The following is a 20,783-nucleotide window of genomic DNA, read 5'->3' on the forward strand; positions in this document are numbered from 1 at the left end:
TCTGATGACACTGCCCTTACATTTCCAAAATTATGTCAAAGAAACAAATACTAATTTTTGGCACACAAATACCTGTCTCTTGCTAATGTATGCAGTATATCTCATCTCACTGATGTCACCACAGCTGTGCAGGTTGAACACTGGTGTAACTTACCAATTACAGCATGCAGATAATTTGATTGTGAATGAGCTGAGAACAGTAAACGTGACATAAGAATTAAAAAAACAATAGTAACGATTAGAAATCCAACTTCTGGGAAGCACTCTTTGTTATTTCAGCAATACTATATGGAATCTAGTTAAAGTAGCTGGAGTAAGTAGACTGTATATTTCTATGATTTTTTTGTTTGTTTTTTCTTAATATGATTTTACTTTCCTTACTACTTGCATCGTTCATTTATAAAATTTCTTCTTAAGAAAAATAGAAGCTGCATACTTTACTGGGACATTGATCACAAGTACAAGGCAGAGTAGTGTCTCCTTGTAGGCCTACATTTTCAAAAACAGAATTTCTCAAACTTCTTTAGGGCATTCAGTTCAGTTAGGCCCTGGTTCAGATGAAACAGCATTAATAGCATAACCAGCATCTTGGTTGTTGACAAGCAATGGGAGCACAGCCAGAGCAGAGCCACTTAAGGGGGGAGAGCCACAGCCATTATGTTCCAGTAGTAGAGGGTGGGGTGGGGCCAGAACAGGTGGCCTGGATTTCTAAGGTGTTATTCCACACCCTGTGACCTGCGAAAAGCTATAAAGCTGTGGGGGAGCTGGCTAGGAGGTAGGTGTTTTCTTGGAGGAGTGCTGGGTGTTGGGTGGGATTTATTGGTAGAGGGTTATTGGTTAAGTGAAATAATGGCTTTATGGTGCTGGGCTGCTGCTGAGTTAAATCCCTGTAACTGAGTTTCCTTCACATAAATCCCTGTTGATCTAGAATGTCAAGGTGAAATGCTGAGTTGTACTCACTTCTGTTTGCACTTACTGCAGCTAACTTCTTTTCTGACTGCGTTGAGACACGAACAATTTGGAAGCGTTGTTTTATGTGTAGCCTCAAAAATATCTGTTGTTGCTCACAATGTTTTCTTTAAAAGTCAGTATGTAAAATACCAAGGCTAAATATAGCTTTTGCTAGCTATAATTATTATAGAACTGTTTTTCAGGGTGTCTAGTAAACTACATTTTTATTTGAAGATCCTGTTGTACAGATACAGAAATATTGATTGGAGTGTCAGTAAGACTTCAGGGCCATAGAGATTCATTGAACAAATTTCCTTTTGGCTAACAAGACAATAATTCCTATATTTTTGTGCATCTGGTTCACTTAGAACTTTTTTGTTCCTTGGCACTTTTCCATTGCTCTTCTAGTGGAGTAGCTAAGTCCCCTTGCTCATACCCATCAAAAAATAGTTATTTTTAGAACCCTTTTCCCCTTCATTTTGGATTTGTTTTTGTGATTCTTTAACACATTTTCATGCTTTTAAAATATTTTGGTCATTTTCCTGTTTGCTCGTTGTATCATCAAATACTAGGAGAAAACCATAAAAAAATCTTGTTTTGTACAGAGTTCTGCAAGCACTGCTTTTATGGAGAAGTATTACAGTTCACCCTTAGAAAATGCAGGACTAGTTTAGACTCCCATAAGTATCTGTAAAAGATACCTAACTTGAAAATAAATAGCTGATGGTATGCTGAATATTGCAATTCTGTTTACTTTTCCACGAGTATTTACGTGAAATCAGTTCTCTGATAAATTCTGTGACATAGATAGATGTGCATATACTAGAATACCTTAGATATTCATAGTTTAAAACTTGAATGATTTCTAGTTATTCAAATACAGGAAAATAAAAAGATATATTTGTAATGAAATGGAACCTGCATTTTTTATCATTAGCATATTTAGCTTCTACATGCTGTGATTCTTGCTTATATACATAAAATGTATTTTTCTGTATAAAAAAGCATAAACATTTGTTTCAAAAATCAACCATCTATACTGCATAGTTTAATCAAATAATTCCTTCATTTCTAAATAATAGGGAAAAAAATCAAATTAACTGTAAAATAGGTCTCATGCATGCGCTAGGGTTTTATAGCTTACGTCTTCTAATCATACATTAATTGTTCATATTCTTCAGTATGTATACTTTATTCACGTATAAATGATAATGAGAAATTAGATGGATTCTAGATCTAAGATATTCTAGGAAATGCCAGTTGTACCATGTTTTGAAGCAAATTCCACTATAGTGGGCAGTGCACTCCAGATGAGGCCTCACCAATGAAAGATCAGCTGTTGGTGATACTTTGCCTAATGTAACCCAGGTCTTGTTAGCCCTCTGAGCTGCAAGGGCATATTGCTGACTCATGTTCCACTTAGTGCCTAGGTCCTTTTCTGCAGATCTGCTTTCTAGTTGAGTAGCTTCCAGCATGTCCTGCTGCTTGGAGTTTTCCTTCCCAAGCTTTGTATCTGGGCATCACAAGGTTCCTGCTAGTCCATTTTTCCAACTTAGGATTCCTCAAGATGGCAGCAAGTCTCTTTGGTGTGTCTACTACTCCCAGTTTTGTGTTCTTTGCAAACTTGCTGAGGGAGCATTCTGCTGCATCATCCAGATCATTAATGAAGATACTGAATATAACTGCAGCCAGCATGTACCTCTGTAGTACACCAACAGTTAATGTTCTCCGACTAGATCTTGGCCTCATCTGTTCAGCCACCACTGTCTCATTTTCCAACCTATTTCTTACAGGTTAAGAAAACCTACAGATATCATCACTTTCTTCCTGGACTACTCTAAATTATCTCATTCTGTTTGTTTGCTGGTAACTCCAAATAACCTGGTACATATTTTATATCTCATAATATTTTTCAAATGTAGTTCTGTGCTTTACAGGGATTTCGCAGTAAAGCTTGTGTTAACAAAACAACAATCTGTTATTTATGAAACTGATTGTAATATATCACCTAAGGAAATTTTTTGATACCCTTTTTTGTTTGTTTGTTTTTAAAGGAGACATTCCATATCCAAGAAGCATCAAAATTATTTTGGCTGTAAGGTCTTCTATTTACATACACTTTACATATTTTCACATTTCCTATGTAAATACCATGTTTCTCATATTTCAGTTTATGAGAGAGTTCCCCGTAAGAAATAAAACAAGAAGTCAATGTAATGCAGTACTCTCAAGACATATTGCACGTTTTTCTCTCTAGTTGTAGGTGATCAATCTTGTTTTTCAGTGTGTGTTTTTTTTTTGTTTTTTTTTCCTGACTTGGGAATTTTCCCTAATGGAATTTGATTTTCATTAGTTGCAAAAGAAATGACTACCTGGCTATCAGAAGATCTAGTCAGTCAGTGTTTAGATATCATTAAAAGAGTTCTGACTCAGCCAGACAGATAATAACAATTTAATTGAATTGCATACAGAAGAGCTGTTGAAGTATAATCTATGTAATGGTAGATTATTTTAAAAACAAAATTTTGCTGGGTAAATATGCTTCAACATCATTGGAATTTCAGGATCTCTGATAATGCCTTATTTCCAGATTGTTGTATCGGCCAATATACTATTAATATATTACTTCAAGTGTCACAGACTTTATTTCACTCTCACTCTTAAGCTGCAGAAAGGTAATTTTTCACAGCCTGTCCAATTCGAGATCTAACATATCTCTAGAATTTTAACAGATTTTGTACTTTGGTGTGACTTTGTAATAACTGTATTGCTAAAAAATGGGAGGTATGACTGGAGTTTTTTATGCATTAAAATGTGTGGTCTAGATTACACTTCAGCTTTATTAAGTTTACTCAAGTAAGATGCTTTGAAAATTGATAATAAACACTGAAACAGCAGGTAGAATGAGTTTTACATCTGGAAAACAAAGGGTTTTTTTAATAAAAATGTATGATTTTTTTAATCTTCACTTTACTATCATTTTGAAAAATTTAATTTTATTACCATAATATTAATACTTACGGAGAGCAGATAATTTGTCTTTCTAATTCTGTCATGAACTACCAAAACTGGACATAGAAGCCTTCTAACAAAAAGCATATCAACTACCTGGGGGGCATGACTGAACAGACATTTTCTCTCCTGAAGCGCTGCATAATAAGTCAGGTCTTTCTCTTGTGCCCCAAGTTTTCAGAGCTGTCTGTCCTTCACAGCTTGGAGAAAGGTTAATGTGTGCTTACTATAGGATGTGATTAGACTTTGAAACCTGAAGAGCAAAAGTTTTTCACAATCTGACATGCGGTCTGTGTCCAACTGTCTCCACCTGTTTTTAGTATGGTCAGCTAATGCAGCAAGACACTTGGATTCTTGCTACCATGACTCCTCTCATCTGAAGGGATTTTCATAGAAAGAAGTTCTATCAAGATCTGTTTCTTCCTCTTTGCTTCTCTGTACTTTGTAAATGCGTTGGAGTGTTTGCAGACCAGTCCTTGTAAACTCAGAAAAATGTGATGGTTACACTAGGCATGGTTTGGATGTTAATTTAAACCAGCAGTTAAATTATATTTCCTTTAAGTGTCTTGCTTTCAGCAGTGGATATCAACATCTGAGTACGTTAATTGAAATGTTTAATTAAGTTTACTGTTGTTTGTTATCATATCTATGTGCTGATCTATAAAACAGCTTAACGATTAATATTAATTTCCTACTCAATTATATTTGCAGTCTCTTAAGTTCATGAGTATTTAATCAAGATTTATATTGTACCACTGTAAAAGAAAACTGGGAAGAACAATGGCAACCTGGTTATAACAAGACAGTGTTAAAAGGTGATTTTACAACTCCAGTTCTGACAGCATATCCTCACTGTTCAGATTAAAATGGCTGTTCTTGCTCATAGAGCACTGGATTTTGTTTTTCATGTTATTTGCCAAATTTTGTCCTCCTTGTTTATATAACTTTTGATACATTGAATCAAAGCAGTAATGTGTTCTGAGTAGGCTACGTAGCTCAGACTCTGACTTGGTTTTCCTTTTGTGCAGTCCTTCAGAGGCCTGGGTAGAATGTGGCCAGGAGAATCTTGATGCAGAGTGTTTGTACGTAGATGTTCATAATTGGTTTTGGAAGAGCAGATCCTATCAAATTTTGTGGAAAAAAGAGTAAAGAACAGTGAAGTTCTTTCTTGTTATATTTCCCCTGAAGATGAGCAAAACAGTACAGATTATTCATGTTAGGTAGAACAATAATGCAAGAGAGAAAAACTACAGACTAGTCTGTTCTGAAGAAATAGTTGTCCAGAACCAGAAATGTAAAAGGGGCTAAAGTGTTTCAAAGGACAATGTCTTCAAACTGTGGAAAAATCTTGTGAAATGCTGCTTGCCTATGGATATCTGTTTCTTGAGACATAGATCTATGATCAAACTTATTTAAGTGTTGTCAGGCTGTTAAGGGATGGTATAAAGTATCTTAGCAAATATTATGTTTATCAGGTAAAAAATAGCAGGCGTATTAGACCTATTACCTTATTAATGTGATGAATTCCACAATAAATTCTTATTATATTTATTTGTGTAATAGTAGGTGGGTGCCTCTGAGAAAGAAAGGGAATCTTCACTGTTGATAGGGGTGGTAGAGTATTCATAAATGCAGAATCAAGTTAAGTTGGGTGTTATAATTACACTGAAAATGCAGAATAGGCAAAGGGATTCTGAAAGGATTTGTAAATTTATCGTATTTCATTAGCCTGTATTCAAATATCTTGGGGTTAACTGTGTAATGTTCTTGCACGCCTGGATCTGCAGAATTTTTTTTAACTCTCACTCATGAAACAGTGAGTGAGATAGAGGAAATTTTGACTAAAGAAGAAATAGAATAAGAACTTTGCACAATAGTATCAATACTGTCTGCATTAATAATTACTATGTTGTCATAGGTTTTTAACTTTTTGTATAAGTGAGTCATGATCCTATACATGTATGTATAAGTATATCACTCCAGTTAAAATTTAGCACACTGACATTACAGCTAAGATATTGAACAAAACTAATTTTCTCTTTCTCAATTTTTAAGATCCAGATTTTAAGGACCTTGGAGTTTTGAAACCATTGCCAGGTTGGTATGTTGGTTTTTCCTAAGTTTTGGAGGCCTTTGTGCTGTGCTGTAGAAAATATTTTTGTTTGCTGTTCAGGATTCATTTTTCTGGTGTTTTGTTATTTAGTTTGTGAGTTTGAAATGGGAGGACCTGAAGGAATTGTGGAATCTGTACAAATTGTCAAAGAAGGAAAAGCTTCTGAAACTGAAGCAGTAGACTGTAAATGGTACATCCGAGCACCACCCCGATCCAAGGTCAGTCCATCATCCACTTGCTAATTTGCCACTTAATTTAAGAAATTGACTTTTCTAATATGCTGTGCATTGCTTAGTACAGACAGACCTTGTTTAATAACTTTACAGCTTGAACCTGTAAACTGTTTTTTTTTTTTTTCTCCTGCTGTAGAAAGGTAATTTATCACCTCAATCAAAATAACCTTCTTTCTCTATAAATAATAATGTGGGCAGCATTAATGTGCTTTTTGTGCCATAAGTAATTTTCTTAAATTCATCTTTAATTTTGATCATACTTTTAAGGCATCAGTTTGTTTAGTTAAGTGGGAGGCAATCTTATCTAACGCAGGGACTATTAAGGGAACACTGCTGGATTCCTGTGATCATTATTGTTTCTCATCTGGGAACAGTGAAAATGGAGCCAAGGTGAATTAACATTCTTATGTATAAAGCCTTTTTCTATTATTGTAGAGCCATTGACAAAAAGAGATAGTGTTCTCCTTTCCCTCTCCCACCATACACAGCAAACCGTGTCTTTGCAACAAACAGGAGAGGGATACAATTAATTAATGATTCTTTTCTTGGATTCTGATCCTCTCTTGTCAATGGCTTATATATTATTATTCAAATTAATTTTTGCTGGCTACCCTACTGTTTCTTTTCTCTGAGTTCAGGCATCTCCATACCTCCAACCTACTTTCATTCCTTCTGCTGAAGACAAGTTCTCCACATATTTTTATTAGCGGGTTTGTTTTTAGGAGGCTTTTTTTTTCTTTTTTTGTAAGCTCAGGGCAGACTATACTGTATATATCTGACTGTTCCAGCACCCAGTACTGAATAAGCAGCAGGCAGGTTTTCCTGGAGAGAAAAATTATTTAGTATCAAGATTTTTTTTTTTTTTTTGAAAGTTCAGGAGTTGAATAGTTAGCACATAAGACTACAGATAAATTATTTCTAGAATATACTTCAATTTCATATTTTCTTACATTTGCAAAATTCAGTATTCATAGAAGTTTCCAATTAAGTAGATGAAATTTTCACTTCACAAGAGTAAGTAGCTATTGATGTGAAATGACCAGACTAATTAATTATTGCATGTTATATACTTAGTAGGTAAGAAAACAGGTAAACACAATTAAAGACTTAGCCTGGTTAAATAAGATAAAAGTTGCCCTACAGTTTTATATCTAGTTACTGCTTAGTTTGTAAGATAATATCATCATGATATTCTAAACTAATCCAGCTCTAAAGTGCCACGATTCGAAGTGCTTCTGAAGATCCCATAATTAGTTATCTGTAGGATTTATCCAGAATTCAGTCCTGATTTAAAAATACTAATTTTGCAGTCACATAACTGTAATAACAGTGTATAACAGAAGTATGCCAAAACATGTTGTTAGAGGATAAAAAATATATTAGTTATTTGTGAATTTTTATACCTGGATTTAGCTTTGCTTCATTTCATAAAGTGTAGACCAGCTGAAGATTGAAAGAGAGAGCAATGAGAAAATATTATAAAATGTGATAAAAGACTGGAAATTATATTATGTTACATAGAGGTTTTTGTGAAGGAGGGTGTTACGAGACAGTATCCCTAAGTCTCTAGTGAGGAAGAGAGGGTGCTCAGATGTCAACTCATTTGCAGAAGACACCAAGTTGGCAGGAAATGTCAGTCTGCCTGGGGATAGGAAGGCCTTACAGAGAGATCTGGGGAGGCTGGAGCTGGGCTGAGGCCAATGGGATGGTGTTCAACAAGGCCAAGTGCTAGTCCTGCACTTTGGCCACAACAGTACCAGGCAACACTACAAGCTTGGGGCAGAGAAGACTGTGTAGAGGAAACATACATGGCGGTGTTGATTGATGCTCAGCTGAACATGAGCCAGCAGTGTGCCCAGGTGGCCAAGAAGACCAATGGCATCCTGGCTTATATCAGAAACAGTGCAGCCAGCAGATGCAGGGAAATGATCATCCCTCTGTACCCAGTCCTGGTGAGGCTGCACCTCAATTACTGTGTTCAGTTTTGGGCCCCTCACTGCAAGAAATATATTGAAGCCTTGCAGTATGCTCAGCGAAGGGCAACAAAGCTGGTGACGGGTCTGGAGCACAAGTCTTATGGGGAGCTGCTGAGGCAGCTGGGATTGTTAAGTCTGGAGAAGAGGAGGCTCAGATGTGACCTCATCACTCTCTACAACTACCTGCAAGGAGGCTGTGGTGAAGTGGGGGTAGGCCTCTTCTTCCGTGCGACCAGTGATAGGACTAGAGGGAATGGCCTCAAGTTGCTTCAGGGGCAGGTTCAGGTTGGATGTTAGGAAATACTACTTCTCCAGGAGAGTGATCAGGCAGTGGAATGGGGCTGCCTAGGGAGATAGTGGAGTCGTTGTCCAAGGAGGTGTTCAAGAAACATTTAGATGTTGTAGTGAGGGACATGGTTTAGTGGGAAATAGTTGTGATAGGGGAATGGTTGGACTGGATGATCTTGCTGATCTTTTCTAGTCTTGGTGATTCTATGATTCTGTGTCTATTGGATAAGTCACAGTATTGCATGGGCAAACAAAAGATTTAGGGAAGAAAAATTCAAACGCATGAATTATTGGCTGAAGGAAGTTTGTTCAGTTGACGTTGCTAGCAACCTTAAAGTGCAAGTAAGGCAAAACAAATAAAAAAAAAAAAAAGGAAAATGTGAGAAACATCACTAATCTTATGTTTTGTCAGAGAAGTGGACTAGCTTATCTCTTGATGAATCATGTTGCTCCCATCTTATAGAATTATCTGGCTGAAGAGAGGGGACTGTACAGAGGCATTTAAATCAGTGTTTCTTAAGGTGAATGATTTTTCAGCAAGCAAGGAAAAAAAACATTTTTGAGCCTAAAGGGCTTTATTCTGGCCTTTTTATTACATACACACATGTATAAATGTGCATGTGTGCATATGCATTTATATTCATGTGTCTATAGTCATGGTATTACCATATTGGGAAACTCTGGAAAATTTTCAAATATTGAAGAAGGAATTGGTGGATAAACTTTAAAAAGGTATTGTATGAAGTAAGATCTATGGTAATATTGTTTTTGGACCAGGATTCTGTTGTCCATATTTTACAGTCAGCTTCCGTTGTGCTTATCTAACCTTGAATTAATGACATACTCAGTACAGTGTCAGTGACATCATTCTAATTTATGGCAGGTTGCACCTATGAAAACAGGCTTTCCAGCTAGGAACAGTAAGAACTCAACAGCTGTCTTTAAATCTATATGCTCATGTGTTCTGGGCTGCACAGTTTGTTACTGGGAACTATGCCTAAAAGGCCGGAGTTTCTCAGATGGATTTTGAGTTGGATCTTTACATCTTTAGTTTCTTAATCTTTGCCAGTTTGTGGGCATTTTCATTTGGCTTAAACTCATCCAATCTAGCAAGATGCAAGTCTCTGCCACAGTTTGCAATTCCAAATTCAAGCCAAGTCTGAACTCAACATATATGCAATGAGATCAATTGTGGTGTATGAACTTGAGAGCATTAAGCCTGAGCTTCAACCTAACAGTTTGGATGTAATGCTGCTGCTGTCCTCACTAAGTAAAATGACAGAGAGCACTCAATTTCTTTCACAGACTTAAAGTACTGAGTCATCGCTGATTACCTTGTAGCATGAAAAGTAGAATGCTGAAAATGAATGCAGAACTGGAGCTTTCTGAAAGTCCAGAAGACAGGAGAAATACAACTGAAGTCTTGTTTTTACTTTTTGCAAAGTATGTCATTTGTGTAATCATTTGGAGACTATTCCTGTTGAGGAATAGCTATGAATCTGAAATTCAGAAATACTGAGGGTTCTAAACTATGTGTATGAGTACAAGTGGATGAGAAACTCAACATGAGCCAACCTGTACTTGCAGCCCAGAAAGCCAGGGCAAAAGTAGGTAGCAGACTGAAGGAAGTGGGTCTCCCCCAGTGCTCTCATGAGACCATACCTAGTATACCATGTTCAGCTCTGGGGACCTGAACATAAAGATATATTGGAGTGAATCCACATGGGGACCACATGGATATTCAGAGGTCTGAAACACCTCTCCTGTGAAGAAAGGCTGACAGAGTCAGGGGTTTTTGAGCTTGGAGAAAGATCCAGGGAGATCTTGGTGCAGCTTTCCATTACCTAGAGAAGGCCGACAAAAAAGATGGAGAGAGATGTTTTATCAAGGAGTGTTGTGACAGGACAAGAGGTAATAGCTTTAAACTAAAAGAGGAGAGATTTGGATTAGGCATTAGGAAGAAGCTACTCAAAGTGTGGAGAAGCACTGGAACAACAGGTTTTTCCAAGTAGTTCAAGGTAAGGTTGAATGCACAACCTTTTAGATTGGAGCAACCTGGTCTGGTGGAAGGTGTCCATGCCTTTGGCGGAGTGGTTGTGGAATGATATGGTCTTTTAAGATCCCTTTCAACCTTAACTCTTCTGTTATGGTTCAGTTGGTGATGGTAACAGAATCTGACTCAGCTTGATCCAGGGTGGCTGCTTGATACGATTAGACCAGGGCAGTGTGGTTGGTCATGAGCTAAAATATCCTGCGCAGACTTCGGAGGGTCCGTGCTCAGTCAGAGCCACCTGACTAGAAGCATGACACACTGCTCTGCTATGTTCATCTGAGCGAGCATGGAAAAAATAAATCCAAGCCAATCCTGCCCTTATACCCAGGGTCCTGGTGGGAATAATCAGAGCAGGACACTATAGCTTGATCATTCAGGCATGCCATCAAAATATTACTGTGGGAAAGAAGGTATCTTCAAGACACTAATACATTTAGAAAGAAAGATTTAAATCCCTTCTCACTGTTTTCACAATGAACGCTGAATCCACATACCTAATCAAAAACAGATGATGCTTTCAGTTCCAGAGCCTGATTTCAGATTGATTGCAGTCTTGAGAGGAAATTTGGTTGTTGCCCACGTGTTTCCTGTACCCGTAGGAAGAAGTAGGCAGTGAAACAAACTCTGGAGCTACAATCTGACTGAAAACATTTTCTGTTCTCATTCACAAATGGCAATTTATACTCTGAGATAAGACCTACAAGAGTGACAGTTTAAACTGTAATATACCAGCATAATCCCGATTTTTTGAAGGATTCTTTACCAGCACACTAAAATTATAGAATCGTAGAATCATCAAGGTTGGAAAAGACCTCTAAGATCATCTAGTCCAATCATCCACCTACCACCAATATTTCCCCCACTAAACCATGTCCCTTAGTACAACATCTAAATGTTTCTTGAACACCTCCAGTGATGGTGACTTCACCACTTCCCTGGGCAGCCCGTTCCAGTCCCTCACCACTCTTTTGGAGAAGAAACATTTTCTAATAATAATAATATTAAGTTAACAAGCATTTTAATAGTGATTCTTGAAAAGTTAAAGAGAAAAAGAATTCAGAGTTTGAAAAACTTAAGGAACAGATGCATCATTAATGACTTCAGGTGGGGAAAACTCTGAAGCCTGATAGTATGCAAATAATATTGTGAATGAAAAATCTTGTGCATTTTGCTAGCATGTTAAAAGTTTTCTCCCTGGAACAAGAGGGGCAAATTCTGTTTGAACAAGTAGAAAATGTTGTTTACCTATATTAAAATATTAAAATCACTTTTCTGAAACAGTTTTTTCAGATGACATTGCAAGACAACAGTGTGTGTGTATAACATTTTCTAGCAGATGTGATAATACACATGCCAGAGTAGCACTAGCAGAAAGATACTGTTAAGTTAGCATGAAAATATTCTGTTCAGGTATAGAAATATAACTAGCCTTAGCATCCTCAATCCAAATAATTGTTAGGAAATACAATTTTAAAAGGTACTGATGAAGGTAATAAAAAATCTGCGTAAGAGAACAGCAGAATCAGAATCTATCTATGGCTTTCACTGTTAAAAAACAGAACAGTATCAAGGGACGTTAGCTCCCACTTGCCATTATTTTTCCATTGAACAAGAGAGCAAATACAAGTGATGATGGCTAGAATAAATGTCTATTACTGAGAACTTGTGGAAGTCTGAAGAAACAAACAGGACAAAATACAGGATTCTAAAGAGCTTCACTTCTCTGGGAAAAAAACAGCAAGTATTTCTCAAGTGCAAGGAGAGAGATATGGAGTTCTGTCTTTCCATAGTATCATCCCAGACAGGAACCACCGTTAATTCTTTTTGGTTTATGATTATTGAGAGAAATGTTTAGAATCCAAGCAAAAAGATGGAAGATTTTTAGAAGAAAAAAAATCAGTATTTTAGTAATATGAGGCTGTTTTGGCTGTTATGTTTGTCATCTTTTTGCCTTGAAGGAGAATAAGTAATGTTGCAAAAATCTGCTTTAAAAAAACTGAGCTTGCTATGCCAAAATAATTGAGCTATTATGTAAAAACTCCATTGCTAATTGCATAGAGCTGAAGAAGATGCAGAATTAAGCAAACATAAATGATCAGTAAGCAGTGGGGAAAGACACGGGACTCTACCCCAGTGTAGTGCTTGCTAGAGAATTGACTGAACCTAGAAGCTGAATATGCAAAATTTGGAATTTAGGACCTGATGAAGAGGAGGTTTTTCTCTCACATCTGAAGTATTTTTGGCAGTTGAATGATGGCTTTTTATTCTTTTCTATCGTTTGGTAGTTTTTGTTGTTGTTTTTTTTTCTTGACGCATTATAAGGGACTGAATGTCTGTGCACATATATTAAGTCTGATATGCTAGGATATGGTTTGAAGGTTTTCATGACTGGTCTGATCAATCATGTTGTCAGCACTAACCTTCAGTGATTGATTAAAAAGCAGAACTCATCAAAAGTGATTCACTATGAAGAGATTATAATCTGACTATTTTACTGAAGTGATATATTATTAATAGTTGACAATCGTTCTTTTTTTAATATATGAAGTAAAAGATTTCTGTTGTTTTCAAATTTAAATAAAGTAAAACTTGTCCAACATTTCCTTTTTCATTATTATGATGGCAATAGGAACCTTAACAGTGGCAAGACAATTATTTAAACTGTAATGTGACTGAGCATTAATTATATATACCACAATACAGTGAAGGTTTATCAGTTTTGTTTCTAATGACATTAGTATTTGTAGTGACATCTCCAAGCTCGGTAAAAGCTAATACTTGTGTACTAGCAGCCTGTTTTTCTAAATAATATGGATCTGATTATGTGAGGAAAATGTCATAAAAATTTTACAAGAAAAATACAAAAGGACGAAATACGGCAGATATGCTTCTTTTGGATACAGTGTTCTCTTCAACAACGAAGTCCTCATTATGCTAAAATGATATGTCAGTACATACAGAAATAGTAACATTCCAAAAGCTTCCATTGGTATCAATGGAAGAAGGCTTAATGAAGACAGAACATGGTATTTCAGTTTGCGACCTCCTTTTTCTTCATTTGATTGCTTCTGAAGGGACAAGTTCTTATCTACTGTTGGTGGAAGTAATGACTGAGATCACAGCAAATAAAACAACCAGAAATATTTATAATTTTTCTCTCCATCTGCTTAATTTATCATAGTGAGATCTACATATCAGTGAAAGTAATCTTGCCACTGATTTCAGAAAGCGATGTATCTGAAACGTTTTGCATTAAATAATGATTTGTTGTATAGTCAGATTTATTCTTTCCTTGGGGATCTCAATTTATTAGTCTTTTTTTTTTTGCCAGTGTGGACCTTATACCCAATGACAGCAGCAATGGCAAATATATTGAATAAGACTGTAAAAATTGGCAGAAGTATGCAGATGCAATTAAATTACTTTCATCTCTTTAAAATAAAATCAGATTCAATATTAGATTGTCAGTTTGTACAAACAGTTTCCAATATTAAATAATTTACTCTAGTCTTAATCCATAGATATGATCCAAATAAACTTAAGTAAATAGATTTTAGGTAGCTTTGGATCAAGTCCTCATTGCTTTATATGAAGTTCTAGACATAGCTGTCTCCAAAAAAGAATATAAGAACTAAATTCCAGCTCAGAATACAGTAAATTTATTTTTTCTAGTTTATGTAACTTCATGCGATTGTAGAAAGTGCCATCTTTCTTCTGAAGGATGGGCATAGATTTTTTTAAGCCAAATATTTATTTCCAGTGGTGCCAGCACCAAATCTCTCTCATATATATGTATATGTGTATATATATATATATATATATATATATACACCTTAGCTGAATTTATCACATACAGGAATTAACTGAAGTGACCAAAAGCAGAATTCAATCTTGGAAAAAAGTTTATAGTGGCTTCCTTACTGAAAGAATCAAAGCAGAATGCTAAACTGTTGTTCTCCTGTTTCCTTCTCAGCATTTATAACTGCTTACTCTGAGATATATTTTACCATTTTAGAAGGCTAGCATGGTATCAGAAACTAGAGAATGTCAAATGATAAGCTTATAGAAAAAAGATTTTGGCCATACAGTTTATGAGTAGTCTCTTTGAACAGATCAAGAATAATGGATGAATGCTGGAAATTGCTGTGAGAGATATTTTTTTAATAATAATAGTGAGAATTTATTGTAAGAATTAAAAATCTTAAATTTCAGTTCAGTTCTGAAATAGTGTACCCTGTACAGACCCAGTACAGACATATGTATGTGCTTAAATATATATGTGAATGGATATATATAAATATACATATATAAGACATCAGGGTAGGAAGAGAAGACGAAAACAAATGTGAGTGATCCTTGCCCCATTAAGTTAGTTATAGTTTTATTGATGTTCTGCAGTGAGACTAAGATATTTTTCTTCTGGAGTAGGTAAGAGTTTTCCTGAAGACTGCAGTAAGACAAAAATATAATCTATGCATTTTGCATTATATCTGTATAGTCTTACTATGTCTATATATGATCTATTTTATATATATATATATATATATATATATATATATATGTATAGTGATAAGTGAAACATTGCGCAGACATGGACTATTTCAGCAGCTTTGCAGGGAGGCTGAGTGCCAGGGTTTCACAGTGCCTCTTAGGCTTGTGTTTGAACATTGACTGGTCTCTAGGCCACAGGAAGCTGCTCTTCAGACTTGTCCCAGTTATGACTATTTTCAGATGTGGGTATTCTAGTTTTGCCACCTGCCATACTTCCCTTCATCTTCCAAATCTTGTTCTGGCAGTAGAGTGGTGACCCTAGGAGCTGCTAATACAGGAGGGCCTTGTCAAACCACTGGAGTGAGGAGCCCATCCCACCCATCTGAGTTCTACATGACTGCATTTGAATCTTTCGCTGGTCCAAAACTTGTGCCTAAACCTCTCTTACTGGACTTTTGTTGCTCATTCAAGTTGGTTTTCCAGTTGACTTCTGCATGTTTTCACACCTTCCCTTTTAGAGGTGTAACAGGTTCTAGGAAGTAGATGAAAGTGAACTCCAGCTATGGAATTGTAGAATCATTAGGGTTGGAAAAGACCACTAAGATTATTATCTAGTCCAACCACAAACTCATCCCCATCATGGCCACTGACCACATCCCTCAGTGCCACATCCACACATTTCTTGAACACCTCCAGGGATGATGACCCTACTCACCTTACCTCACCTCACTGGGCAGCCTGTGCCACTGTCTCCCTGCTCTTTATGAGATGTTCTTCGTAATACCCAGTCTGAACCTTCATCTGCTTAGTGGCCACAGAAGAGGCTGAAAAGGGCAGGAGATACACTGAAACTGGAATTACCCTGAGGAGTTAAAGTTGCCTGGCATCAGCAAGACTTAAATGCTCTAAATGGATGGAGAACAGCAAGAGCAAGGTTTTGGAGAGAAGAAGAAAAGGGTCAGGTGCCTTGGCACATGGTGAAGGGAGAAAGATTGGAGGGAATTAAAAAGACTTGCAAAGTGATACAGCCAGTGCAGAGAAACTTCAGAAATACATTTCCTGTACTCAAGAGATTTAAGAGTTCAAAACAAGTCTATAAGTATGACTTTGCCAAGGAAGTTGGTGACCCATTTTAACTGAAATGGAAACTCTATGCTCCTAATACAAGAGGAAATTACAGGACAATTCCAGACAATATTAATAATTGGTGGATGACTGAACTCAAGTAATTTTTCATTTCACTACAGAAATGGAACAAGGGCAAATGAAATTAAAACCAAAATTATCAAGAAGACCAACACTATGAAAACAATTTCTTCACATATGATATTGCCATCTGAAAATTATTACTTTTTTGTTGCTGTTAAATGTTCAGTTCTGTAGAGATCGGTACAGCTTCTTCAATGTGTAGTCTTCAAAAATAATAATATAAAAAGATGCTGAAAGAAAGATTTATCTGCAGTTTAACTGAAATATGCTCTTCACAGTTCTTCGGGAGGATGGCTATGTTGGAACAGAGTTAGGGAAAGAAATGACAGTGGAAAAAACGAAATGAAATTCATATACTGAATTTCATGTGCAAGTAAAAAATGTCTAGCAAAAAATTTGCTTTGAAGAGACCAGTTGCAAAGAATAGCAAGGAGAGGAAATGTGCTGTAATACAATATCTTAAAAAAAAATAAAAAAAATCTGAGTTATAATTAAGCGGTGTCAGACTTCTTAGTAATACTTCTGAAACCTTATGAGTTCTAGTATATCAGTGAGCAGATGTGTTGAGTGCTGTATGCTTCTAGAATATACTGTTTGTGTACTTTGTGCAAATCCATAGAAGGCTTTTAGTGAACTGTTCTGTGTATGTAAATACCTATCTGATGTTAATAAGACTATTTGTAAAGTTAATCTGATGTCTAATACAGTAGAGTTTTTTGGGGGGTTCTTTCAAGATGCATACAGCCAAATGCTGAGTATGTTCTCTGACTTTTTATGCAGTCTCTGTCCTACTCCACCTTTCTGTATCGTTCTCTTGAGTCTCCCAGGTACCCTTAGCTGTTTGATTATGTATCATCTATCAAATGGAAATTTTACTTAGTTTCTGTTGCTGGAATATTTGATGTTCCTTGTTTTAGCAGTTGCCTTTGAAATGAGATTGTTTCCCTGTTCAAGACAGTATAAAGTTGAGTATCAGAAAATAGCATTTTTTCCTCACTTCTTCTGTTGGGTAGGTTTATAGACATCTTTGTAAAGGGTAAGACATACATTACATTTGTAAGAGAACTTGTATGCAAGTGATATTCTTGAAGGAAAATTTCAAGGTTTCTAGCAGTTTCCATGGAATAATCTTGATTTCATCCCTGCTAAATTATGAAGACAAGTACTGTAAGAGCTTTGTTTAGAAAAGCTGAGATTGTGGCCAAATCGCTTGAGGAAACATGAAAAGATTAATGATTGAGTTCTGCCTGGCTCCTGGATTCTCACTTCCTGATCAGTGTAGCTGAGACATATCACAAAGATGACACGTATTGACTGTGGGGAGAGAGTAGCAATTATTTGCCTTGTTACTTTCCATGTCAGGCAATAATAGCACAATACTGTGCCAGTTAAAAGAAGAAATTTCCAGCTTGTCTATCCTTCAGCTTCATGGACTGTTGTACGTACTTCTACTGGAGGGGCATATATTTGGAAATTAGGACCTTGCTGCAAAGAATAAAAATCTCAGTGTTCTATTTCGGAGCAAGACAAAATACAGGGAAGTATAAATAGTTTGCGCTTTCTGTATTAAAGCCCACTCAGGGAAGTTATCTGTGAATCACCAGCTCCAGAAAAATTATTTTGACGCTGTTGTGTAGCCTTTCTCCCACAAGATAGAGCACTGTTGCTTAATGCTTTTTCAGTCATTCTAAAATGTTTCTATGTTGCCTTTTTTTCTCTTGTTTGTTTTACAGATATACTTGCGATTCTTGGACTACGAGATGCAGAATTCCAATGAATGCAAAAGAAATTTTGTTGCTGTCTATGATGGAAGCAGTTCTGTGGAGGATTTAAAAGCAAAGTTCTGCAGCACTGTTGCAAATGATGTAATGCTGCGGACAGGTCTTGGAGTAATCCGTATGTGGGCAGATGAAGGTAGTCGAAGCAGCCGATTCCAGATGCTCTTCACATCTTTCCAAGAACGTAAGATCTTAATCAATGTGTCTGCCTTTCAATTTGTTAAACGATACCAGTCCCACAAAATGCTAATGCTTTCTTCATGCAGAGTATACACCAAAGGATGCTTCTGAACAAGCTCTGTGAACCAACAGAACAGATTTAATTCTACGTTTTTTTTATACTGCACAGTAATTTGTAACACAATAGGTAGAGCACAGGATTCAGAGGCAGGATGTACATCTTGTCACTATAAACATAACTTTTTCCTTACTCCCTACCTACTGGGCTGCTCTGTCAGTTTTCTCTTACACAACTGGAAAACAGTACAACTCTGAATGTTTTTATTAAGTCTCATGTTTTTTTTTAATGTGATTTTTTAGATCTTACAATGATGGTACTTGAAAAACACTGTATGATTATTTTATAATAGATGATGGGTACATTTGTTCATATACCAGAATTTCAACAAACGTGTATCAGACAGTGTTAAGCAAATAATGAAGGATTTGATGGTTTTAATATTCTCTCTATGCAGCTTTCATTCATACATCTATATGATTTCTGAGCTCATGTAGTAGGAAAGAAAGCCTGTGAAAGAAACAAAAGGTAATTCTTGCCAGTCTGAAAAACAGAAAACCCAATGATCCCATTCACTGAAAACGATTAATTCAGTTAATCACCTGTGAAAGATATTGCTTTGTTTTCTTTAATGTAAAAATGCACGTATGGTCCCTCGAGGAAGGAGTGTGTGTATTTGTTTTCTTGTTCTGATTCATGTTCATTTTTAACTTATTTTTTGGCTTGTGTTTCACATTTTTCGCAGGAAGATTTCTATGTCACTGTCAGTGATTGAAATGAAGGTGAAATCCTACCAAGCATGTTGTTCATCTGTATTCTGTGTGTGTGTACCCCACAATGAGACTGTTGAGAGCGGCCTCCATAATTCTTTAATTATGGCACTGATTAAAAATTTCTGGCAGTTTACATGCTTGAAACTGCATATGCCACTGTACTTGCACACTGCAGCCTTAGGGTAGATTATATTTTTTTTGTATCTAAATCAGACCATGGTCTAAAAGAGGCCTCAGTTGAGATGACACTGCCCTTTTCTCATTTCAGCAACTGGAGATGTCTTGAATATTCAAGATCTGATTCATTTTTATTTTTTTTCACAAGACATCCTGATCTGTTACCTTAGAAACAACTGCATAGACACTAGAGGTTCAGAGCATAAAGAGAAGTAAAGAGTGAAGCACTGTGATGACTAACTTGGGATGAGGGTTTGAATAAGTGTGGGTTTGCAAGATTTCCTCATTCTAAACGAAAATAAGGAAAGATTTTGTTAGTTTTTATTTTTGTTTTGTTTTCCTCCATTAACATTCCTAATACTACATATTATAAATTCCTCTGTTCTTGTAAACAGCTAATGTTTTATAATGGATGATATTCTGACTGGGAGATTGAAAATAATAACATGATGTGCCTACCGTAAATTTATTCTGAACAGGTGTTGCAGACACAAAACTGAAAATTTATGGAGGGCTAAATTGTGCTTTGAGATATGTGTACACAGCCTGATCATAAATATTAGAAGAAAATGCATCTGTGTTTTTAATGCTGGAAGCTGACTTAAAAGATATAAAGGTGACACTGACTGTACCCTTTGTGCCATGTTAGTTGTGCATATTGCTGCCCCATACTGCAGATTTGTACTGGCAAAACTGGCAAAAGCACTGGCAAAGTTAGATCGAGCAGATGCCCAGTCTGTGCGTGGTGTGATGCAGCACGTAGTCTAAGTCTTCCATAGTGTGTGGGAATAATTAGATCATCTGCATGGAAGAGGAGGAATGTCAGATCTCATTCAGGGAGATAAGTATCAGAAAACAGTCACCTGTGTCTCTTCAGAAAAGAAGAAAAAACCCAGCTTTTTGTTTACTTAGAGCTGGGGAAAAAAATAAAAAATAGAGGATGACTTTTTATTGTAGTTAACTTGCATGTAAAAAAGTGACTAAGTGACTGTTCCTGTGGGAATGACCAAGTGATGCTGTTATATGCTACTCCTCGAGTTCTCCAGTGTGTGGAGTTGCTGATTGTAGAGTTAAGTTGTTGAGACTGTGAACTCTCTGTTAGGCAAGGCTCCATGAATGCTTTCTTTCTGAGTCTGTTCATTGTTAGTTCTTGTTAACAGTGCTGTTTTGGGGGAATTTACGTTTGTGCAGAAAGAAAAAATCTTAAAGAGATTTCTTAAATGATTATTTTCAGACTGTTTCATCAGTCTGCTCCAATTACATTGTAAATATATACTAGTCTGCTTTTTTTGGCTTCTGAAAAGTGGTTCTTACAAGTTTCAAACCCTTAATGGTGATGCTCTGCAAAACAGCAGTGCTATTAATATGTTTCAAGGAAGAACAGGCATGAGATGCAATAATTTGTATGTGAAGTTTACTACTCCAGAAAATCAGTAATGATTCTCACATCATAAAAATTTTAGTAGAGCTCTAAGTAACATTTAATAAAAA

At 36.3% G+C, this 20,783-nt stretch overlaps 1 protein-coding gene across 1 annotated transcript in view; it reads left to right on the forward strand.

Annotated features, from left to right (window-relative positions):
• Nucleotides 1-20,783, forward strand: part of NETO1 (neuropilin and tolloid like 1) — a 63,616-nt gene that overhangs the window by 28,904 nt on the left and 13,929 nt on the right. Inside the window, exons 5-7 of the mRNA XM_010708705.2 lie at nucleotides 6,019-6,060; nucleotides 6,167-6,294; nucleotides 18,060-18,288. Coding sequence (XP_010707007.1) covers nucleotides 6,019-6,060; nucleotides 6,167-6,294; nucleotides 18,060-18,288 — 399 coding nt within the window. The remainder of the gene's footprint in view (nucleotides 1-6,018; nucleotides 6,061-6,166; nucleotides 6,295-18,059; nucleotides 18,289-20,783) is intronic.

This window comes from Meleagris gallopavo, chromosome 3 (assembly GCF_000146605.3).
Source record: "Meleagris gallopavo isolate NT-WF06-2002-E0010 breed Aviagen turkey brand Nicholas breeding stock chromosome 3, Turkey_5.1, whole genome shotgun sequence".
In the NCBI taxonomy this organism is placed as follows: Eukaryota; Metazoa; Chordata; class Aves; order Galliformes; family Phasianidae; genus Meleagris; species Meleagris gallopavo.